Raw genomic sequence first — 26,660 nt, 5'->3', positions numbered from 1 at the left:
TATTTTTTTTTAATATTTCCAATTTTACGGATGTTCCGGGTTTGCTTCGATACCATAAAATGGCCATAACGGTCAATCATTCATTTCACTAAATCCCCTATGTAAGAATATTTTCGTGTGCGGCTTCGCAGCAAAACGTAATCATGACAGTTAATTTCAGTCCATTAATCCTACATGCTGTAAGGAACTCAGGATGATTCCAGGGCTCTAGGTGGCCAGGGCGAAGTCTCCGGTCAATAGGACCACCACCAATCGATTCAGAAGACTTTTTCCGATCTAGAATGGCCAAAATCATTTCCTGGAACCGTTACCCAGCTGAGATATTGCATTTAGTCGCGTTTTGGAGCTCGATTTTCTCACTGTGCAATGTTTTGAGAGCAATCTTCTAAATCATCGGTAAAACAAATCACTATCAAATGTTGAAAAAAATTAACTTAAGCCAAAAATTTAAAATATTTTCAAAAAAAATTTACAGAATTTCGAAAAGGATCCCGAATTTAAATCTGGCTCTTTAACAACGAGTGATTTTTCAATGTTTATAATGAGTGGAAATACCGAAAAAAATACAATTTCTCAAATGATAAAATTGGAAAAATATATGCTAATGATAATTAATGTTTCTTTAGCAACAAAACCAATAAAATCTCTTAGAAAGATAAATTCGAAGGTGATCGGGAGAAATTTAGTCAATCTCTTTCGAAAAAAAACTTACTTAGAGGATATCTCCATATTTTGTGTTTAAAAAAAACAAAACAAATCTAAAATACATCCAAATTTCATTTGTTTTTCTTTTTTGTTAAAAAAATAGGAGTCAATGAGATCAGACGCATATGCATTTTGACATAACTCAGGACACAATTATTGAAATTTCATTATGTGGCCCGCAACTCTGATTGAAAATCATGATTTTGGCTCGTAAAATGCTAAAGCTTGAGAACCACTGTGTTAAAATATTCAGAGGTTTTCAAAATGTGAAAGTTTTTGAAAAGCTACATATGGCCAAACAGGGAAACATTATATCCACAACTGGTACACGTTTCCTATGCTTGAAAAAATCATAGTCATCATTTAATAATGTTCTTTTGTAGCACTACTATTGAGGTTCATTAAGGCTCATTGTATCGTAATTTTATTGTATTGTAGTGAAATAAAAAAAAACCTTTGAAAATCTATCACTGCATTACAGATAGTTGATGTTATCCAATGATATATTTTCATAGAAATTGCTTCAGTTTTGTGCAAAAAACTGGTTTCGAAAATTTCGAAATCGATGATAGTTATTTTGCTTTTAAATTGGAAATAAAGGTGGACTATTGTTTGCTTTGCTTTGTAATACACACTCAATGGGTGCACTTCGTATAAAAAAAGTCTAAGTATGATTCATTATTTTCAAGAACAGAACATTACGATGCGGCTTATGTTTTAAAAGTTCTAGAAACCAAAAGTTTGGTACTCTACTGTATTCAAACCACATGATAAAGAAACCTCTAACTTTGAGCCAAAAATATTGAGCGTTACACAGTGTGCTGAACCCACATATTATTGAATTCACATTAACTTCCGATCTCTTTTCACTGAAAATTATCCTTTGTAGTAAAAAAAAAGCTTACAGCTATTGAAAAATATTTCATCGGCAAAAATTCGAAAAAGTTAACTTTTGTATTTTTGACTCTATCACATTCATGGATTTATATAGAATTACACTAATTTCAAAAATTTAATAAATTTTAAGTTGAGCATCATTTTCGACGTATATCAACACAGTATGGCCGACCCATGGTGATATGTCGCATTTATATAATCAAAAATTTCACTTTTCCTTTCAGAATTGTTATTTTCTCATACAAATGCTTTGTATTCTTCTTGCTGGTAAGACGTTCCAACTGTGTGTTCCATTAGCACTTCATACAATCATTCAACATATCGTTTTAACTATTTTGAAAATTTCTTTTGAGAACTAACGACTTGTAATTCTGTTGATTTGGGAAAGCTTCGATTTGTTGTGTTTTACACGAAAAAGTAGTTCTAAAGAATAGTTGAATAGAATAATATACTAAATCTTTGACATTTGGTCGAAAGACATTTGGTCGAATGACGTTTTGTCGAATGACGTTTAGTCGAAAAAGTTTTATTGCAGTAGAAAACTTATGACATTGGGTGTAACTGACATTTCTTCGAAAGGACATTTGGTCAAATCTAAATAATAACAATGAAAACAAAGTTTTAAGTTTAGTTCAATTATTTTTGAGAGTAGAATTTTATCGATAACACTTTTTTTGACGCTTGTTCTGCTAATCAAGATGCTAGTCTAATGGAAGCAAGCCAAATTTCCTCAGTCAATTCGTCTGATCTTCCCGATATAAAGAATAAGAACAGTTTTCACAATGGCACAAATCATCCAATTGACGAGGAACTTGCCTCTGGAGCCGACCTTCGAATAGATCGAACTTTTTCTCGGTGCTCTCATAGAAACCATAATGAATTCATAAATTTCATAAAGCTGTAGAAGGTGGGTAGGTGTCCTCGAAATGTTACAGCACCTATAAAATTCGTAGCATATCCATAAAAAAAGCGTAACGAGGGGGTGGGTGGGTGTAAAAAATGGCCATTTTCACCGTTATGAATTTTGTGAATGAACCCAAAACTTCCACGCAAACTTAACTATTTATCTAATGTCATGAACAGCATCAGCAAAGCCACATATTTACTTACGAAATGATGTTTAACTGAAAGTCTCAATAAGCGAGTGGCCCAAAATTAGAGGAACTCTTCCTATTGGCGATACTTAAGATTCACTTCGGTATTTTTTTTTCTGCCGTTTTAAGTATGGTTTCCGCATTCCAAAATCGTACCCACGTCTGTAAACTTTAAGATAAGACTAGATCACTCTCTTCGAATGTTTCCAACAGATGGAAATCAGCAGTTTATTACGAAGAACGATGACATTTTGAAAGAATAATAAATAAATAATAATACACTAAAAATGTTCACATAATTTAGTAATGAAATAGCTTGTTGAGCAATTATACAAAGAATTATGACATTTTAAAAGAATAATAAATTATCTAAAGCAAAATTGAAAAACCTTCGAAATCTCGGATATTTGCTTAACTTCAGAAGCACGTTCCCAGCCATTTGGGGAATGCGTGTCAGTTTACTTAAAATAAACTTTTGACCATATGTTTTAAAGCTCAAACCATGCATTTCATCGTGCAAAGGTTGTATTTCGGCTATGTGTTCAATTTATCAAACGAGTTTTCAATAAGCCAATTCAAAATAAGCTCTCAATCAAATTTCCGTTCGATAAAACCGCATTTGACGAAATGTTCTAAAGGTTTTCGACCAACTGTCCCTTCGACTAAATATGCTTTCGACCAAATATTATTTGACCAACCGTTGTTTCGACCAAATTTCCTAAAGCCTAAATTCACGATTTACGATGAAAATCGAAAGTTACGGAGCCTGCAACATTTTTTGTAGAGGTCTTAAATGATGAATGTATTTTCCATCAGGTGTCTACATTGTTTCCATGCCCATGAATTGATCATAAAAGCTGAATCAAATGAGCAGCGTAAAGAGTCTGGCTTGCCCTCATCAATGTTATACAACGGCCGATTGGGATCATCAACTTCAGAGATTTGTCAACTCTTCGGTGCCAAATTCGCCGAAGTGTTCTCCACCGAAACGTTGGATGCGGACCAAGTCAATCTTGCCGTCAATGGGCTGCCTATATTTAGTCATTCGCTAAGCACCTTCCATATTGATGAATCGATGATAGCCGATGCTGCTTCCCAACTTAAAACATCATTCAATCCAGGACCTGACGGTGTACCTCCAGCTTTTCTTAAGACAAATATCGATCACTTACTGCATCCTCTTTGTCGGCTGTTCCGATTGTCATTATCATGCGGAACTTTCCCTTCGCTCTGGAAGAAAGCACATATGTTCCCGGTTCATAAGAAAGGATGCAAACGAGATGTAAATAATTATCGAGGAATAACATCGCTGAGTGCAGTTTCGAAGTTATTCGAACTAGTAGTCATGGGACCATTACTTTCCCACTGCAAACAGTATTTGAGCGATGATCAGCACGGGTTCATCGCTGGGCGCTCTACAACCACCAACTTGTTGTGTCTCACTTCATACGCTACTGAAAGTATGACCCAAAGAGCGCAGACAGATGTGATTTATACTGATTTGTCCGCGGCCTTTGACAAGCTAAACCATGCCATAGCGATCGCAAAATTAGAAAGGCTTGGAATTAACGGGAATCTTTTACAATGGTTTCATAGCTATTTGACAGACCGCCATCTACTTGTTGCCATAGGAGACTGTCACTCTGACACTTTCTCTGCATCATCGGGTATCCCTCAAGGAAGCCACCTGGGCCCCCTGATATTTCTCCTGTATTTCAACGATGTGAATTTGGCGCTTAAAGGACCACGATTGTCTTACGCGGACGATCTCAAATTATTTCTCCGCATACGCTCCATCGACGATTGCCGTTTTCTGCAACAGCAACTTGACGCCTTTGCCAACTGGTGCAGTGTGAATCGCATGGTAGTCAACCCTGACAAGTGCTCTGTGATAACCTTCTCAAGGAAAAAGCAACCGTTTGTCTATCAATACACTTTGCGTGGAACGGACATAGAACGAGTAGAGCATGTTAAGGACTTGGGAGTAATTTTGGATTCCCAACTCACGTACAAACAGCATATTTCGTACGTAGTAGACAAGGCATCCAGGACGCTTGGGTTTATTTTTCGCTGTGCCAAAAACTTCACCGACGTTCATTCATCTTCCTTAGTCCTTAGGCTCTTCTGATCGCTGATGCACTGGGTAACCGGATTGACTGCCCATCTATATTGCAACAGATAAACGTCAACGTTCAACCTCGGGCTTTGCGTAACAGTGCAATGCTGCGACTGCCCTATCGTAGCACAAACTACGCAATGCATGGAGCTATCAGCCTATTTAGTAATTATTTTGAATATGAAAAAATACTTTGGATCCCGCAAGCATGATCGAACATAATCCTAATTTGATAGTATGAATGTATTTTGTACCATAATTGAAGTAAATATGGACAGATTGCAATTTTGGTTAAGCACCTCCTGTCCCTCAGTTTCGGACAGCTTGATATGTTATATGATATCTTTGTAATTATTGCATCAGTGTCTCAAAATACTTTCATTTTTCATGGGTTCCGTCGACCATGGATCAAACATGCAATAAAATTAAGAAGAATAAACATTCATAACATAATCGTAAAATGTGCTATTTTTCATCATATATGAAAGAGGTTTTTGATAGGCATCTTGCAAACTAAGAAAAACTCAAATTATTTTTGTAAATGTTGCAATTGCATTGAATTGTTAATTATAAACTATTTCTATAGTGTATACATTCAATGATGTTCAAATTTACAGAATTCGAGGTATTTCCAGATCGTGTCCGGTATTGGGTGCCACCTTTCAAGATCGATCAATTTGGTACTAAAATACATCATCAAAACACAATGTCAAAATTCATATTTATATTTTCAAATTTATTTTTGTACACTATAAAAATGATAATATTTATCATAAATGGGTAACACGAGCCCATAAAATCAATATTTTTTGAATTATGAATTTAGTGGCTTAAGTGTCCGGTACTGGGGGATCTCCCCCTACTTATATTCACATATGCAACAGAGTTAGCCAATCAGAATATAAAATCCTAGGAATTACATACATGGACTAATGCATGAGTTAACTCATGCTCAAATTTGTGTATTCACCTATACAAAATGATACTTTAGTTTTCTCCCATTGTCCGACCATTCTGGAGAGTATCCTGTACTTTTTCAACGCACGAACACGTCAGAGTCCTGAACGAATTGAACAGAGAAAGCAGTATATAAATCCGTTGACCCGTTCTGAAGCTAACTCGTGACATACAAACACCATTCGATTTTTATTTACACACTAAAATTCATTTTACGGAGTCATTTTCTACGCAAATTCAATTAAGGTCACTTATTTTACCAAGTTAATTCGGTTTACGTCACTCACTCAGTTTCAGTTTACGGCACGTAATGCTCTAGAGGGGAGACACTCCCTCTCCAGAAAGCGTTACGGCTCATACAAAAATTGGAAATTTTTTATACAAAATGCGTTACAGACGGGGGGAGGGAGTCGAAAATTGTCAATTTCAGCGTTACGTATTAAATCTCGCGAAACATTAGTAAAGGACCTATGTACAAATGAGAGGCTCTCTTTGTTTACTTTCTCTTTGATCAATAACTGAGTCACATTAACCTCTTCTGTTGCGTTTTTTGTATGAAACGCTAGTCATGGAAACTGCCTTTCGATCTGTAGTGAAAAACTTCCCAAAAGCTTTAGTATTCCACTGTTATAATCGAAAGAGAGCGAGAGAGGAGAGAATCTCTCATTTTTACATAGGTTCTTTAGTAATGTTTTGCGAGAAATGGACGCTGCCTTGAACAATGTATTGACTTCCGGTTGGAGAAAATCTTTGGAAATCTATTCAATATGGGTGTTTAAAAAACGGGCACGACAAGGGGATGACGATAATCGATATTCGACGCCATTTTGAAATTCAAGATGGCGACCTTCGGTTGGAGTAAATCGTTGGAAACTATGCATTTTTGTAACGGGCACGACGAGGGGATGACGAAAATCGATGTCCGATGCCATTTTGGAAAATTGTTGGAAACCATGCAATTTGGATATTTTCGGAAGGAAGACTGACAATCGATGTCCGATGCCATTTTGGAAAATTGTTGGAAACCATGCAATTTGGATATTTTCGGAAGGAAGACTGACAAGGTGATGACTAAATAACATAACTAAAAAAATGCTAGAGCACTGGTTACACTTGTAGATCCTGAGGCCTGTATTACATGGAGTTTTTGAAGAACCAAGAACTTCAGTACAGATCAGTACATTGATCCATTTATTTATTTGAAGTGATTTTATGCCATAACTAAATATCATCAATAAACAACTGCATAAAGGCCTATATTCCGAGGATTCCTTAGAATTCCAAGAACATCTACACAACTCGTATTGCATTGAGTTGTGTAGATGTTCTTGGAATTCCTAGGAATCCTCGGAATATAGGCCTTTAAACAGTTGTTTATTGATGATATTTAGTTATGGCATAAAATCACTTCAAATAAATAAATGGATTCATTGACTAATATGAATAATTAGGGACATCAATAGTTAAAAGCCTTTGGAGTATTTGAAATCTTACCTTAAATTACTTATAAAGGTCGTAGATTCCAAGGCCTAGTCCTTGGAAGACTTAAAACATCCGTACAAATCGAATGGTTAAGAGACTGTGCCATTAAAAACATAATCGATAGATCATTGATCACGCTTGTAGATCCTAAGGCTTATATTCGATGAAGTCCTTGGAGGACCTAGGACATCGGTACAAATTATAAGAATACTCAGTTTACTGCTACGAATAGATCATCAAAGGTTCGCTAAATACGTCAGTACATTGCAGCTATGAATTCCAGGAAGTTTTTGGATGAAGTGGAACACCGGTTTTACTAACTTAGTTACCAAAATTCGAATCTGATAAAACAAATGATTCTTCTACATAAAAAAGATAAATTGATCTCCATTAACTCAAGTGATTCATATGCCCAAACTCCAAACAGCTCTTGGAAGACTTGTATACATTCTAGCCTGACTAAGGAACAAATACATCAATAATATGTTATTATACTAAAAGAGCATAAGTTCTCTAAATTAAGACAAATTAATTTCTTACAAGTAGACTCCAAAAGGCAAAACCTCGTTTTATGCATTGATTCAATTTACGAACCTCCGATCTAGTTCGTAAATTGAGGGTACAGTGTACTGCTCATAACTGCATATTTGTAGCATTCGACAAAAGTAAGCGTTGAGTAAATGGACTACCAAGTGTGCATTTTATGGCAGTATGGGAGGAAACTAAAATTTCTAAAAATTACCAGAAACTCAAAAGTGCTTATTTGAGGCTGGTACTTTGTACAACTCATATCGCATACTAGGTGAACAGTCAAAAAATAATTCTGTTAAAAATTTCATTGATATCACATTACGAGGCTCATTTATAATCTCAATGTGACTGTTATGCGGTTATAATTACCAACGTGACAAAACAACTTGGTACTTTTTCGAATTTTCTAGAACAATGTCACAGATTTTAGTAAGTTGATCGAAAGTATTTATCATTTGATGACTCTCCATGGTTTTAACTCCAATTGTTCAAAAATGTCGTATGTGACTGTTTTGCAGTTATGGGCAGTGTATTGCTTAGTAAAATAAAGAGAAAACTACTTGTGTGTTCGATCTTATACCGACAACGGCAGCATCACTCGGTATAAGATCGAACATTGTGACATATGATAATGGAGGGGGGGAGAAACAAATGGGCATATGTGACAAAAGGCTAGTTTTGAGAAAATAGACTTAGAAATTTTGTCAGCAATTTTTCATTTCATACAAAATGCATGAGAGACAAAAAATTGAAAATTAAGTCAAAAGATTAAGTCAATCTTCCACGAATTATGTGATTTTTTTTTTGTTGGACGTAAAGATTACCTAAAATTAGCGTTGGAAAGCTTGTACACTGTAGAATATTTCAGTATACGTTACACAAAACCGACAAAAATGTCACTTATACCCCTTTGCACTTGGGCCCCTCAATTATAGTTTTGAATAAACCTAAACAACTTTTTTTAAGAGAATGGTGCTAATGGATTCAAAATTTGTTCAAAATAATAACAGTCAAGTCGCTAGCACCACCCCTAAAGCTTAATATTTTAAGCTCAAACTTTGAATTTTCTCTTTTTGATATTAATTCAGGAGACTACACGAAATTTCCGTTTTGGGAAGTTTCTGAAACTAAGTTGCGCCTTCCATTATAGCTTTATTCCATAGAAGTCCAAAGCATTTGCAAAGCTTGATTTGACATGTTTGTCTTTAACTTCAAAGTGACTGTCGTTACTTCCTTCATTTCACACGCCGATTACATCGAATGTCAACCAATTTTTTTTTATTGTTAACTAGAGTAAGACTCGAAAACTCATCAGAAAAGATACATTTGATATGGAGTGATTACAGATATTGTTTTGTTAAGACCCAAGTATCATTAGACCTGCTACAGAGAGCGATAAGTGAGAGATACTCTCAATTTTCTCAGAATTCAACCCCTGCAAAAGGATTTTATTAAGATTAATCTTCATGTAATTGGAATTTATCATTGAATAGATTCTACTTCAATAAACGGAATTTAAATGCCAACATTAATCTTCTTTTAATTAATGTTTTTACCGGATAGGTTTCGAAACAAGCGTTACAAAATTTGCTGATTTATCCTATTTTAACATTCCAGCTGTCGCTCGGTTTACCGTACTGCTGTAAAGACTGATTTTCCAAAAGTGTAGTACCGTAAAACGGGGTAACTTTGATAATGCGGGTAACTTTGATAGTGCGAGACCCCCAACATAGTAAACGAAATATCGAAGATTCTGTCAATCAGTTAAGGAAAATGAATGCAAAAGTAAAGAGTATTAGTATGATACTTCATGTCAAAGCTATTTTTGTTGAAATCAAGTGCATTTGAGGATTTTTATGCAAATATCAAAAATTTACAAGATTTTAGCATTTTTGCAACGCTTACAAACAATCTGTTCTACGACCACTATTTAATAAAGTCATAATGAGTTCGTCACTTACCCATGATAGCCTAGTTATAGTAGAACATGAATTCGGTCTCAAATCTCTTAGCGAAAACCATTTTTACAAACTGGGACCATTTTTGTAATCTAAGTCAGAAATTTCCATATAGCGATAAACGCCTAGAGGTATGCAACGCCCTATAAATGTTCCGTGATTCATTCAATCTTGTTCGATTTATACTCTATTATCAAAGTTACCCCAAAACAGAAAACCGACTTTCGATTATATGAAAAATTATATATCCATTCAGAATAAATCTTTTGGCAATCTATCAAGTGCAATCGATAGCTAGGATGTCAGTACTTGTTTTAAAAATATAAATTGTAAATCTTTGAAACAGCATGCATAAATATTGAAGTTTTCTTCGAAAAAACTATCAAAGTTACCCCGTTTTACGGTACACAATACAACAGTGTGTTTTCCGAGATGAACCGGCCAATGGCCGAAAATCTCGTTAATAAAGGAAAAAAACAGTGTGTTAGACTGAAGTGTTAGAATTCCGTCTAGAGATTGAGTATTGATGTACAAATAAGCCAAACTTCGATTATACATTCCTTATTATAATGACGAAACATAAAACCAGTTTTTTAAGATTTTTAAAATTATAGGGCGTAGCTTCGAAATGGGCTCTACGTTTCTTTTGTATTTTTCCAAGATATGCAGTTTAGTTATCAAAATCGACTGATTAGCAGAGATTTAATGAAGTTTTTTTTCTGATATCAACGGTCTGGAGAGCACCATGGAAGGTGTTGAACAAATATTTTTACCACATCGAAAAAAAAGTAATAATAAATCTTGATCGTTTTCCTACAGCAATCTGATGATCGTTTGCCATTTTCTAAGAAGATTTGCAAAAAAAACCTATCAAATGTCAGCCCAGGATCATAAAAAAATCGCTGAAAAGTAGGTAACTCTCCTTCGTTGAATAATCGACAGCAGCCCCAGAGCGTGTGGCTGAGTGATTGATACCGACCGAACACCGCCGCATCATTGAAGTTCATAACTCATTAGGGGGGTTGCCGCAATAGAAGAAAAACTAGAGGGTGAAAAATTGCACATTGTCGAGCGAATCAATCGGAAAATGCGCGTATCGTGCTGCAGCCCAAATCTGTAGAAGCCGAAGAAGAAAAAACCCTCTCCGAGCCGTGTGAGTGTAGAGAAGGAGTGTCTCAGTGTTGACGAAGAAAGGGGGTCAAAATAGAAGAAACTTCAACAGCCGATCAAGACGAGGAGAAGGAGGATTTGTTGGATTCGACCGGCATACAATCTTGGAAACGAGCCATAGGGGCGGCGTGAAATTAGAAGCAGAAAAAATCCAGCCCAAAACATCAGCTGTGCCAAGGCAGCAAACAGAATCGTCAAGCATGAGTTTTAACACAACGGCGGTTATGCAGGTAAATTTAATAACTACTATACCTATCATCCTCTAAGTCTACTATGGGCAGTTTCTATGTACTCTGGCGTCCAAAAATAGATTTGAATTTTATGATACGAATTTAATGTTCTGTTGAGATAGTTCTTTCAGTAAGCATTTAAAAAGTAAATAAAGATCTATATTAAATATTACGATAATATAGTACATTTCATTCAACTAACGCGCTGTGTTTGCTTTGCATTTTTATCCCTAAAAAATAAATTTTGCATACTGTATCAAGAAATTCACAGAAGAATCCAGGAATATTTCAATAGAACCTACCAGAACAATTATTTTCTACGATTTTTGACCACCTGTGCGCCCTTAGTGCAGTCTTTCCAGCTCTATGTGATGTAAGGTTTGTTGGAGGCAACGAGCTGCTTCTTTCTAGCGTGGGTAAGTGCGCGAAAGCGCAACGCCAAGCTTGAGCGAACGAGAGGGTGGAGTAGTTTGTTTGATAGATGGCAGCTACGTGATAAGTACAAGGCTGCACTGTTAGTAGTGGAGTAGTGACACCCTTTTCTAAAAAAAGAAGAGTCGAACATATACTACTTTCATCAATTCTGCAATCACATAGTCAACATTGGCATAAAGTGTTCTTTAAATTGCTACCTGTTTTATTTTAATGCTAGCGAAATTCAGAAATAGCAAATTCATAAAGCATTCTCATACGAGTCGAATCACAAATCTTAACTTTTGCACATGTTCAAAAAAAAACTACCAGGTGCAATCATGTTTTTGCATAACACTCTAACATTTGACATATGAGTCGCAACACTTTTCGTTTACGACCTCTCATTATTTACCAATAGCTACTGTTTCTCCTCACCCCAGTGTAAACGGCCCAATCAGAGTTCATTCAACAGAAATGATTATTGGTTTCTGTGTCAAACATTTCCAACAGCAACTACCAACAGGTAACAACCAACTACCAATACGCAAGTGGCTAAACTGTATTTATGTTCATCATTTTCACGCAGTCCATTCGGCAGATGATTTGCATACCGGCTTATTGGTTGTGTGTGATCAAGTCATACCCGAGGCGGAGACAAAAAGAAGAAACATTGCAAACTCTGCTGTTTTACCTTCGGTCTTGCGCATTCATTGTAGCAAGTGGTTAGCTCGGTAGATAAAGGTTGCAAATATTACACTGCGGAACACGTTTTTGTCTCAAGCACGAAAATACCACTATTTACTAGATTAAGGGTTGCTTAATCCATTGTTGTTTTCAAGTCTTTTTTTTTCTATCTTTATTTACGAGATTTTTACCCCTGGGCTAGTTCATCTCGGGACCAACGGCTTTACTTCCCTTCCGAAGGAAGTCATCACTAGAACTTTTTTTTTCAGTGACTATCTTGGGGATGGGATTTGATCCCAGGTCCTCGGCGTGAGAGGCGTGTGTTCTAACCACTACACCAGGTCCGTCCCCCTCGTTTTCAAATATATCATAGCACGCCTAGTTTTTTATATATTTCCCTTTGTAAATGTAAAATTCGAGTATTTCAGTCAACTTGCATGCAAGTTTGCCAGCTTGTATGGCGATTTATTAATGTGCAACAGAATTCGTACAGTTATTATCAACAAAGTTCATGATACTTTTAATGATCAAAAGTTATTTTTCGGTGGTTTCGTAAAGTATTGTATTCAGCAAAAGAGAAACAAAGAATTTTGTATGAAGACTGGAAGCATGTTGGAAAAATCGATTTAATCTAAATTTTATTGTGCAATTTCAACCAAATTATATCTGAAATGACAGTTAAAGTCATATTTTGCATGCTGGGTGGATTAGATCACAACAAAGTGTGATAAGTCATACTCTAAATTTCATGTGAACAACTATAAAACAGTGTTTTGTACAATTTTGGCGACCAGACAATTTCTGAGAACGGCATCAGACACAGCAACTCCAAATCTACAAGAGACACATAATTTGATCCTTGAGACACGCAAAAATGTCTTTTTTGTTGCGCTGTATTATCATTACACAGTGTTTTAATTTGTCGATATTTTTATTTGTAGTAAGAAGTTTCTTGGTATATTAAACAACATCATCCCATTAGCAATGAGGCAGTTTTCTTTTTTTTTTTTCAAAATATTTAGATAGGCGTTTGTTTGTAACATACGGCATACGGCTAGTACATCACTGAAGTTCAATCTCCGAAGATAGACATATGATGACTTCGACAAAGTTGTAGAAATTTCTGATTTGAACAACATTGATGAAGAAACGATATTTCCGTCTCATATACTTTTTGAGATACCGTCGATGGGGGTGACAATGGGTCTAGGGGGTAAGATTGGGTCAAAACGGAAAAAATATTATTTATAAAATATTTCGGCCAATAACGCTAATATTACTAAAATTAATAATTTATATGTTAGGGAACATATAATTACACGTAATTCATCACAATAAACATTTTTAGAAATAGTAGTTTTTGTTTACTATATCGATAAACTTGTATGTTGAAAATAGATAAAATTTACAACATTAAATTTCTCCTGTACAAAGTATCACACATGTACTTTAACCTCTATTGTTATATAAGTTGAAGGATGAAAGTCTTTTCAATATACTTCACACGTATTTTCCGGAATCTATTTGATTTTTCAACAAACAATTTTTTTTTCGGTTTGGTGTCTAAAACATCAAAAATGGGGGTGAGATTGGGTCAAGTAAGAACGCTAGTAAATGAAACTGCAAGTCCAATTTTTTTGACATTTTACGGTGTCGGGTGTTCTCTTTTTTCATTAAGATGTGTTTATTCTTTCTAAATACCAATGTCTTTTGACAAACTTCACTATCTTCAATTGTAAAATTGATTCACATTTGTGGAAAGAAATATTAATATAAAACACCTGTGTGTCAGAAACATTACTAAATATTTTACTTCAATCACCTATACTATAGTTCACAGAAAAAAATAGTAATTTTTTTTATTAACTTTGACATTTCTAATGACAATACACGTGATCTTAAATTAAACTTATGTTGCATCAGTTTTTTAAAATTATAAACATAAGTTTCAAAATTTTAGTTTTTTGCATTACAAAACCAATATAAGTGCGAATTATCTCAAGGTAACGATTTCTTATCAATCTACAGATTGATTTCAATGAATAATTAATTAAAAATTTTGGTTTGATCAGTATATGTTTGTCAGATTTTTTTTTTTTTTTTGTAATTAAGATTTATAAATGTGGGATATTCCTGAATTGCCATTTTATTATTTATTGCTTCCTCCTTCAACACATTCTGATTAAAAATGACATAAGAAAAATTCAAGATTTATTCCAGCATAATAAAATGTGATCACATAACCAACTAAATATAACTCTTCCGATTTCATTGCATCGACAGCACAGTTGCACATTGTGTAAATACCAACGGTGCCTTGAACTTCATGATAACCATGCACAATGGTCCGAATCGATGCTTTAGTAGGAAAAAAAGTGTTTTCTCTGTTCTCGTTGATATCAATTGAGTTTTGCATCTTCTTTGAAAAAGCTGAATATGATGACCCTTATTTAGGTTTAGAATAAGAATCAAATTTTTTTGATGACGGAAATTTGAGGCTACGTTCTTCTGCGAAATTTTAAAAAACGTTTTCATGAACAAATTTTTTGAAGCCACTTTTGATCTAACGACTTTACTCTTCATACAAGCAAAGTAAATAAATTCTGAAAATTTCAGCTTGGAATGGATCCGAAAAATCAGTTTTTTGGTTTGACTTTTTTGTTTTTTTTTTTGTATGTAGTTTTCAGAAGTTTGTAATGTTATATGAAAATTTAAGTGCAAAACTATGAAATTTTTAGATGCCTCTGACTCAAGAAGTTAGTTGGATTTTTTTCTTTCGGCACATATGAAACAAATTCGCTGAAGGCAGCACACCGATAACTTTAAAATCTCATGGGTTCCGAGTGCATTTCGAGTTTGTCAAGTGTATTTTTAGGCGATCTTTTTCAATTTACAAAAATTACGTTCCCACAGTTTTTGAAGCGTTTGTTGCTCAATGTACGACCTTTCGAATACCGTTAGAAGACAATTTTTTTTTCGAGCCAATTCCATGAATTATAGGCGTCTGGAGATTTCATAGTTTTTCATCAAAATTTTCTTATAAACTCAAAATCACAAGAATTACAAACTTGCAATGTTCAACAAAGATGTGCATCATTACTTCCTTTACAACTCTTCTGAAAACTACATTGTAAAACTGTAATCAAAAAATTTAAACCAAAAAAACTGGTTTTACGGGTATACCCTAAGTTAAGGGTCATTACGCTCCTTTCCTCCCATAAATGATCACGTGGTTTATGGACGGGTCAGCTCAATTGAAGAATTATATGAAAAGGGTATACGGCAGAATTGTTCATGAAAAAAGTTTTCTAAAAGTTGGCAGTAGAACGCAGCCACACATTTCCTCAAACAAAAAAAAAAGATGATTCAAAAATCATACCTCTAAAATCAACGAGTACAGAGAAGACATTTTTTCTGTGTCTAGACCATTGTGTAGTGTTGCCAGCATTTTTAATGCAGTGTTGCCAGCAACTCCAATAACCTACAAAAAATAACATAAAATCACTAAAGAATGCTTAAATTAGATTTAAATAAGAAATCTTTCAGCGCACGCTTCATGAAAAGCTGTTCAAATTTAAAACCAACAGTAAAGTAATTTGTGACGTGTACAACATTTTGCTGACAATTGTTTTGGGACAAATAGGAGATTTAAGGTGAAGATAAATCGAAGCCAAACCTCAAATGTTCAAAAGCACAAATCTGGCGAACGAAACATTCGTCACTATCTGGTGGTGACCAATTGATTATGTTTTCAGCTCAAACGGGTGTTCCGTTCTCCAGATTTGTGCTCTTGAAAATTTGAAGTTTGGCTTCGATTCATCTTCACTTTAAGTAGGTATTTCGTAAATTTTGAGAATAAAACAAAGTAAAAATGTTTTAGTTTGCTAGTTATTGTCGCAAACATGTGCCAAGATTTTTAGTTAAACTGCATGGATATTTTTTATAAAAATCTGAAACATACTGATATTTTCGAAAACAAATAAGAGTCAATTGAAAATTTCACAAAACTCAATGCAATTTGTAATTCATTCACCTGTTCATGTTAATTTCAAGGATTCGTAAAGAATTATTTTGCTGAAAATTGTACCCCAATGTTATATTGTTATTGCAGATTTTTCAACTACTTTACATACACCCCTGATATCCATCCAACGTTTATTCTATCGATTAAAGCATCGTGATTCATCATTCTTTTTAACTTTTTTTAATGTATTCGAACCCTCTGAGCAGAATCTGGCCCAGATAGCCGTAGCGGTAAACGCGCAGCTATTCAGCAAGACCAAGCTGAGGGTCGTGGGTTTAAATCCTATCGGTCGAGGATCTTTTCGGGTTGGAAATTTTCTCGACTTCCCAGGGCATAAAGTATCATCGTACCTGCCACACGATATACGCATGCAAAAATGGTCATTGGCATAGTAAGCTCTCAGTTAATAACTGTGGAAGTGCTCATAAGAAAACTTAGCTGAGAAGCAGGCTCTGTCCCAGTGGGGACGTAACGCCAGAAAGAAGAAGAGCAGAATCTCAATAGAGAAACAAAAAAGTAGACTGGAGTACCTGGTTTATATATAGTTTTCTTTGTTAAATAAATACAGTGATTTTGAAATTGTTAATCTAGCAACACTGATTTGCTTTTGTAAAACGAATAATAAATTCGCTTTCACAGGGCGCTATCACGACTTTTCTAGCTTCATCCGATTTTGAAAGGAATAGAGCTGTATAATGCAACTTGCAATTTAGAGTAAGAGGTCTAATAGTTTTGAAAAGCGCATTCAACATACACATTATCAATAATTTGGCTTTTAAGTCTTAATCATAACTAGGTATCCATTTTTATTCTCTTGTATACGAAAATAAACTGGGTCGCCTAAATTTCAACCTTTTCGACCACCTTCCCCACCATTGTCACGTTTTTTGTATGAGGAATGCAAACATTTTGTAAGGTTTGTCACGCTTGGCTTGACCACCTCCGTGACATATTTTGTGCAAGACCCCTATGTTTATATGAAAACTATGAAATAAAAAAAAAATGATAAATCACTCAAATTTTTGCATCAAAAGATGCACTATACAAGAAACTTTTCCGAACAAACCATATTGCTGAAATCAATGGTTTGGATGCTATTCAAATAACAACACATTGTGTATCGGTTAAGTTTTTACGACAAATCATGCGATCAGCTCAGATCGTAATCAACCACCTATGTGTTGGTGGATTGTGGTGGTTTAATGGGTAAGATCTGAATTATTAATTGATCGTTTTGTATGAATTTTTCACAAAAATTGAGACATAACTCGAATTGAAAAATCCGTTTTTTTACACGACTGCAAAACTAATAAATTGAGTAAAGTGATTTTTTCAAAAATTCCAGAATTGAAGGAAAGGCTTCGAAGCAGAACTGTAGTTATATTCAATAGGGGTCGTTCATGAACTACGTGGCCATTTTTTCTGCCTTCAGACCCTCCTTTTCCCTCTCATGATAAATTTGAAAAATTCGAAAACAGTGTTTAAAAAACAATGTAAGCTGGTAGTTCCAATCACATCCACCACCAGATTGCTCTCATCCAATTTATCAGGTTTCGTCTACCCATTAGACTATTTTATTCTTCCAAAAGTGACAGCAAAATGGGAATTTCTGGTGAACATTGGAATATCGTTATATCCTTCCTTCAATTAATTAATATCAGATTTTTTTCTGAGGAGTTCTCAAATAAGTCTTCTTGGAATTTGGGGGGAAATTGGGACTTCGATAAGGAAAAAATCTTATATTATTTCTGAATTTTTGGTGGAAGCTTACAGACTTCAAAAAGATTATCAAACAAAATGAGACCGTTGTAGGACTGCCAGAAAATCCTAAAATTGTTTTAGAACTGTGAGTAGAAAGGTGAAAACGTTTTACATTGTCATTAAAATAACATGGAAATAGAATAATTAAGTCAAGTGGAACAGATGACTGGAAATGTTTGATTTTTTTGTGAATGTCAATCACTTTTAAAAGAATATATGAATCAAGAAAAAAATATCTGTTCGATATGAGAAATCATTTGATCATTTCCTAGAAATTTGAGATGGCTGAAGACGTGTGTAACTTATACTTTGAACAAATGAATGCATTCACCCAATGTTTTTTTAGGATTGCCTACGAATAATTAACCTTCATTTCCTGTACAAGTCCATATACACCAAAAAACTAGTGGAGATTTAACGAGGTTAACTCACTTTTTTTCTGAAACTTCTCTGAGAACGACGATGAATTGCAATAGTTACAGAGGTTTTAATGAAAGCAAAATATAGCTTTACCCACTTTATATTACAGTTAGCTACCAAAATTCAAATAAAGATTTTTTGTGGAGAATTATGAAGACACTTTTCTAGAAGTTATATGATAAATCTTGATGTTATACTGGAGACACGTCATCAAGAATTCCTTCTATATTTCTCCATTTATTGCTGATATTTTTCAATTCAGGATATTTGTCTGAGAATCTTTAAGAATTAATGATAATCGAATCCGGTCAGTTGGTATAATAAGAAAAATCGGGGGTCGAAAAAAAAACACGAAAATATGTTAAAATCCTAGTTACATCTGAAGTAGAAGCAAAATTTCATTCAAACCAGTTCATAAGACAATGAGATCTAGCCTACCACAATTGACCATTTTGTATGGAAAATCTTAGAAGTTACAAACCAATCGTCCAATACTGTACAATCCCATCTCGTCCAAACCAATGACGAGGATCATGTTAGAGCTCTAAAATCTGCGGGAGGCGGGTGTTGATGGATGGCATAGAGTCACCGATAATGATGGATGCCAAACGACCTCCAAGCCACACTTTGTACACATCGCGAGGTTCGTGCAGCATCATAAACAAGCCATCAGCCAGCATGGGAATACTTACTAGCGATAATGGTGCGAAGGAGGATCCTTATGTCATAAGGCTTGTTTCGCGTGCGCACCGCTAATTTGTAGGTCAACAATTGTTTGTTGCAGGAATTATGTAAACCACTGAGTGCGAGGTCGACATCGCTCCGACGCTGTTCGAATAGTTCGCTAGAGACCAATACACGATTCTACCACAATTCTAGTGTAAATTCGCTGTAATCCATAGAAGTGGAAGATGATTGATTTTGAAGATGAGTTACAAAAATGCGGCTTGGCGTTGCTTCAAGGCAGAACGCATCGGATATCAATGTCATCATCACAATTTTCGATGAGTAAAAAAATGCCAATCTCCAATCCAAGCGGCACGTGATTGCCTGTTCAGGAGTTTTCCGATAAAGCGGGAATCATTATCCATTGATAGGGCATTTATTCGAGGTAATTGCGAGTATTTGGACGATCGTGTGCTCTTCGGCGGCGTGAAGATGCCGCACCACTAATGGATGGATGCAGATGATCAACAATTACGGGAGGAAACAGGCTTGTCATTATCATAAGGAAATTTTAGCAAAAATGATGATTGGGAACAATTATAGAATGAGATCGATTTCAGCGGTGGATTGCGGACAGTATGATGAACTCCGGAAGACACGGAGCTGTTAATAGTCATGCCATACCATTACCATTTCTGTACACAGGTTCAAGAAGACTTAATTTTCCGAGTACTTGAATGTTCAAGTGCACATCCAGAAATTGCAAGTAATCGAAACACTTGTCAGCTCGTATATTTCACATTTAACTCAAACCATGGCTTCTACTTTGAACAATCATCAATGAATCCTCTGAATAATCGACATTGATATAGAAAAAAAAGTTATACGAAACGAGATACCGATACGTATATTCACGATTATATACAGAAATATGGAAGATGGTTAAATTCTAAGTAAAGATTTCCAACTACTTTGTCTTGTTCGCATTTCACTATTCAAACTTCCTTCGTATTGCTGAATACTACAATTCAAAAAAGATTATTTTCTTTCACTAATAGCGCTGGGGATGCGTATACATGCCCAGCCATGACTATTAGAAAGAGAACATTACCTTCTTTTTAATAGTTGGTTTGGATTGAGTCCATGACCGTTTCTAACTTTGAAGAAAGATGTTATTAATGAAAGCAATAACGCCTTATTTTTGTTGATGCTGAAATAATCTCTTGTATAATTGGTACACTTCGAATAATTTCATACTCGTAATAACTAGCAATTTGATCTTTACCTACTCCCGTTTTACTTTATGCGCATACTGCATGCTCTTGACTTCGATTCCATCTCGAATTTGACACTACGATAATTTCACAAATAAATAGCTTTTCAAAACATCGGCAAGCATAGTTGAAACACTGTAAATAGCTGCAACTTGTAACTTTTCAGCGTTTCCGGTCTAAACTTTTGGAAAGTTTACAGGTAAAAAGTACACGATTCTGTAATATTGAACTGTTATCTACTATCTACTCCATTTAGGCATTACATCCCTAATATAAAAAAGCCTACTTCTAAGCTAAGTGTGAAAAGAGAGCCTCTACACTTTTTTTAAACTGAAAGTTGTTTTCGCCATAGTTGCCATTTTGAATATGTGTGACAAGAATGACACTCTATGCCTAAGAAACGAACCACGACTTTTTCAACAAAACATAGCATTGTAGCTTCGTCTATTCCCAAGGTCTCTTATTTCATGGCATAATTCTTGGTAAAATCATTGACAGACGCTTTGGTAGTCATTAAGTGATATTTTTTGCATACTGATACTAAGTTTGATCCCTGGTGAGACAAATATATAACATATTTCTTATCATACATATTATTGAAAACAAGAACGCTTCCTAGGAAGATTCTCACTGGATTTCGATTGAAATCTTTGGTATGAATAACAGCTGGGGTTATGTTGTTTTAAATATTGGCTAAGCAAAACCATACAAGTTGAGCTCTTGAAAAGGGTCCAACGATTCGGAAAACAAAAATTACCCAGCATTTCCAATTCCCTAAAGACTGCCTACCCGTAATTTTAACAAAAATATAACTCATTGTGTTACTTTCTATAACTGAATTATAACAAAATTTGTTATAATCAATTGCTCTCAAAGTTTTTATAACAAATTGTGTTATAATGAAATTTTAAATTGAAATAAATATGAAACAGCCTTTGTTATTATAACTGATTTTGATTTAATCATGTTATAATTTCCAACTCAAAGTGCTTCTAGCAAAAATGAAACAAAATGTTTTATTTGAAACAAATCTTGATATAGTTGTGCTACAATTTTGTTGTTATCCACTGGTCGGGTTACTAAAACGAAAAAGAGTATTTGTACTTATATTTTATATGACAGACAAGTTCCTAATTGTTTCTCAGAGTTATCTTTTGAGTTTCTCGCTGGATTTATTTTGTTCATCTTACTAGAATAAAGAGTGCAAGCTTTTATACGCAAAATCATGATGAGTTTTCGTTTCAACGACTTTATCGGAAATGTCTTGGAAACATGGTAATAGTCCCAAAACAATTCTTGGGAACTAAATATATTTAAAAATCCAGAAAAGTACTTAAGAGCTCTTCAAGTGCTGTACATATCCTGGACAAACAACATAGTGGTGCTTTTTGAAACAGTCATCATATATATGTCGTGTCCAATTTGGACGAATTCAATAAATGGCAAGTACTATACAAAAATGTTTGAAAAATTACGAGTGAATAGTAAATTAGTACATTTTCATAAACATGTTTCTTTCCCTATTACAAAATCAACTTCATCAAAATTCCATTATTCTGCATTTTATTACAATTACAGGATTTAGAAGCAGTTAATATTTTTGAGTATTTTCAACCTTGCCGCTTCTTCAAAGCAAAATAATTCTATCTCTCATCTATTTCAAGATCTCTAAAACCGAAATATAAATATAAGGTACAGTGGGGGAAGTGTAGCAGTGGGGTAAGTGGATCATTTGTCAATATAAAGCATAAATACTTGAATATGTTGAATGTTTTCGCACCATTGCTTCGTTTTAGGTTATATTCTTACGCCCATACTGAAACTATTGCAAAACTGGAACTACACGTACACTAACACAAGCAAACTTGTTAGCTTAGCTTAGCTTAGCTTAGACTGACCACACATATCAATGGTTGCTATTCCGTGATTGACCGAAGTCAGTGAAAATGCACAAAGAATCAACTAGAAGTTCGGCTGGGATTGGCCATAATCTTCTTCAGTGTGCATAATTCAGTGCCTCTATTTATACAGGGTCGATAACGGCGCCGGCCACGTCCTTGCAGTCAGGTGGGATTGGGGGAAGGGATGTTAGTGTGTAACCTGTGCTTTTTGGAGACCGTGTTTGCCTCTGCATCTCCACAAAGGTTACTGGGAGGGATGCTTGTTAATGGGGAGGATCGTTGGGTCATATGATTCACTTTGATAAGCGATTAGACCATGATAAACAATGATTTGTGAGATATATACATGCTTATACGTAAATATAATATTTTCATTTGATATGAACAATTTCTATGTAGAGGAAAATTATGCCGACACTTACAGTGGCGAACCATCCAAAGTTTGTTGAATAAAGTGAACCTTTCGCAAGTCTACACTTGTAGTGTCGAACCATTCAAAGTTTTTTTAATTACAAAAATAAAGGTATATAAGAGGTGTTCTGAAAAAAAAAAATGTTAAACATAAATAAATCATGAATCAGAGTTTGTGTCGACACTCACAGTGACGAACCATCCATAGTTTGTTGAAAAATCATATTTACATCCCACCATTGTAACGATTGAATGTACAGTCATACATATTTTATAGATTAGAAATAGTAGCATGAAACGAGCTCACCAATTAATCCGTTATCCTTGACAGAGCAGCCACAATCCACTTTCGGCTTCACTCGTTTGCTCGGCTATAAAAAAGCACTCAGGAAAAAAAAATATGCGTGCGACCCAAAAAGAATAAAAAAAAACTGTTCGGGCTTTCTTGACGCACTGCCCAGGAGCAAGCGTCAAGGTCGAAGGATCAAACAGAACTAACCGATCGCGGCACTTTTTCAGTTACTCCAACCGAACTCACCAATCACGCCACTTTTTCACTTACGAGACCGACGCGCGACATGTTTGATCCTGCCCTCGTCGCTTGCTCCGGGAAAAGCAAGTGTCAAGGTCGAAAGATCAAACAGAACTATTAACACAAGCAAACTTGTTAGCTGCAAAAAGTAATTAATTTGAAAATTGTTTTCCATCAATCAAAAATTCATTGTATCTTTGTCTAAAATCGAATTCTATTATTTTTTTCGACACATGGTGAGCATTTCAGCTCTAATTGAATGAATCACAATGAAAAATATGTCATTTTTAGAAATAAATACAAATATATTGGACATGGTATACTTACCCCTACTTTTTAATGGGGTGGGGTAAGTGGATCAAGAATAATTATGATTTATTGGCAGACTGCTCACGAGAAATTTAATAAGCTATAATATCCGCATATGTTGTTTTCCTTTATTTTGTTCCATTCAAAGCTTGAATTTGTCAAATTGGCCATAGAAAATTTGAATTAATCCACCTAAAAGTTTTTTTTTACCCTTTCTTGTATAAAAAAATATTAAAAGAAAAATAAAATCAAAATTCACACGAAACTTTTCGTGGTTTATCTAAGCTGAGTTGTAAAAGAGCAAAATATACTTATTTTCCAATCGAAAGCATAGTATCGTACTTTATTTGACCATATAAATTGTTCTAGACAGATGATACACATATATTCATAAATAAAATAGAAGGATTTCAGTTTGTTATTCAAAAGTAAATGTAACTAATGTTTTTAAACCATGAGTGTTTTTCGAAAATATCTTTAAGAATAATCCTACAATACTTCTGTATAACTTATGCGTATAAAAGGAAGAATTTTCTCCAAATTATTCTAGTTACAATGTTTTTTTTTTGTTCATATTAGTATGAATTAATATATACATACTTTTTATAATATTTTGATTTAATAAAAATACTTTTTAATTTTAAAGTATTAAAATGTAACATAAGTAGCACTAATAACAAGAGCGTGGGTAAAATCATTCTTATTAAACATAATCACACTACATTTGTTTCGAGAACAGATTTTTTTTTAAAGATGATCCACTTACCCCACCAAGGTGGGGCAAGTAGATCATTTGGCGCAAATTTTTAAGTCTCTCATACTCAATACATAACAATCAGAAAAATCGAAATAAATGACGATTTGAAGTATAATAGTCCCTTATTTGTTATCCACAGAAAAAAAGTTTGAGTTACATTATTCACGTTAGCTGTACATCATAATGAAGTTAACTATTGATTTTTCTGTATCCACTTACCCCACGGTACCTTATTATGGTATATTTTGGCCTAATTTCAAGTCCAATTACGTATTTATGTAAAACGTTTTTACACAAAACAACTCTAAGTGAAACGGATCGTTTTACAAGCCTGACGAGCCTTCGCCTTAGTAATATGCACTAGCAGTGTTTGAAATAAAAAGGAGTAAACAAATGCCAATTTTCATATTAAATGTTCATGTTTGGAGGCCTGTAGTTCGAGCGACATGGGATTATGGCGGTGAGCAAGTAATAACTTGAAACTACCACTTTTCCAGATTTGAAGAATTAAAAAAAAAACATATACATGCCCTAAACTTTTGGGCGGTTTCAATTTGGAAATAAAAAAGTAATCATTGTCTTGTAAGTTGAGAAATAAATTGTCTCGGATGTTTTTTTATCTCCCATATGTAATCCAGGACAGCCCTAGCACAAGCAAATATGAGATGATTTTGAAATATATTTCTGATAGTTATTTCAAATTGGTGTTGTTACCTTTTTGAATTCAATTTGGAACCGTCTAGACTCTGAAGCTTCAAGTTATATGAATTATAATGTTCCAATCCAGCAAAAATGGCAAATTCACGTTATTTTCAGTTCGCTGCCAAAATTTCATGTCATTCGGATCATTACAGCAATGACAATTTGTATGAAAATCCACATTTGTTTACTTTTTTACTTCCAACACTGTATAACTTGAGCTTTCAGATATATGGCGATTCCTGTCCATTTCGGACTGCCGTCATTCACCCTAATGGCCTTTCGGTTTTAAAACCTTTCGGCCCTACGCTTTCAGTCTAACAAGCTTTGCTAGCTAAAGGCCTTTTCGGCATAACGATCTTTTTTTCCATATCTTATTCATCCGAATGGCATCCGAGATGAAGACATTTTGCTTAAGATAATTCAGACTAACGACTTTTCTGACTTAACGAACCTTTCGGTTAATAAGAATACGGCCTTATGGTGTTCGGCCTCAAAACATCTCAGTGAACACAAACTTTTATACAATAGCGCATAAGCGTACAAAAGTGGAGGCGATGTAGGGGGTCGTCTATTAATTACGTAAGGTTTATGGGACCAGGGGAGTTTGAGAATTATTACGCGCCATACAAAATATTTTTAATATTCTTACAAAAAAAATATTATGGGGGAGGGGGTCTCAAAAACGCCAAAATTGTCTTACGTAATAAATGGACAGCCCCAAGGTGCAAGCGTACCAATGGTATTCAGGGCGATATCACAAGTTATGCGAGATATGTTCCCTTTGTGTACTAATTAGCCCTCCACACATCATAGCACGATCGTCTAAAGCGGGGAAAAGACATGCTGAGGGACGGAGGTAAAGGTGTCTGAATTGGAAATAGTTGTAAATGTAGAACTACTCCGATTCATCTCGACCAGATGAAAGAAACAAGAGTATAACAGAATGTGAATTTATTTTATATCATCAGTTGTTATAACACATTTAAAGTAAGGTGTGGCCAAAGTGGTAGAATCAATATTTTTGGAAAAACAATAAAATTCAAAAAGTAATAAATAACAAACAGTGGATCTTCAATATATTGGCTACAATGTTGCTGAACAAACTTGTGAAAGTTATTTCCCCTTTTTCAGGTATAACAGTTTTAAAAATGATTGTCTTAAACGAAGTTCCGTCACAAGTGGCAAGAGTTCGAATCAAGTGTGGGGCAGAAGTTCGCAAACTAAAATGCCGAATATTGATACTTCAATGTCAAGAATACCTTTTCCTTACCGTAAAATTATGTTTGCATCGAAAACATTCTTAAATTTGGTCATAAATTTACACTAAACAGCAAAAATAGCATTTTTTTTTAAAACTGTGGTAAAATGTGAATTTTCGGTACTTTTATTCAGACGATCAGATGCATTTCACTAAATGTGAAGGTTCTTTGTAGGTTTAAGGCAATTTAATAGTTCTTTCATTAGATAATATAGGGCTCGAACTTTGCCCCGCTGATTCGAAATGATGCCCCTTTATGGTCAGAGTTGGTTTCCAAACATTTACACAAAAACTATAACATCTCAAAACATCCTTAGCTAAGCCCAACAATCTAACAATATTTTATTTAAATTTTATTACATGCAATGGAACTTCTAAAATCAGTAATCGCTATTGCTTATTGAAGT

At 34.6% G+C, this 26,660-nt stretch overlaps 1 protein-coding gene across 1 annotated transcript in view; it reads left to right on the top strand.

The window, feature by feature from the left end:
* LOC5571808 overlaps positions 1-26,660 on the top strand; it is a 191,995-nt gene that overhangs the window by 9,950 nt on the left and 155,385 nt on the right. The window contains exon 2 of the mRNA XM_021841423.1: positions 10,560-11,140. Within this exon, the coding sequence (XP_021697115.1) occupies positions 11,111-11,140 (30 nt within the window). The 5' untranslated portion in view covers positions 10,560-11,110. The remainder of the gene's footprint in view (positions 1-10,559; positions 11,141-26,660) is intronic.

Source organism: Aedes aegypti, chromosome 2 (genome assembly GCF_002204515.2).
Source record: "Aedes aegypti strain LVP_AGWG chromosome 2, AaegL5.0 Primary Assembly, whole genome shotgun sequence".
NCBI classification, from domain to species: Eukaryota; Metazoa; Arthropoda; class Insecta; order Diptera; family Culicidae; genus Aedes; species Aedes aegypti.
The sequence above is the reverse complement of the archived record's forward strand: the minus strand, read 5'-3'. Positions and strand labels throughout refer to the sequence as shown.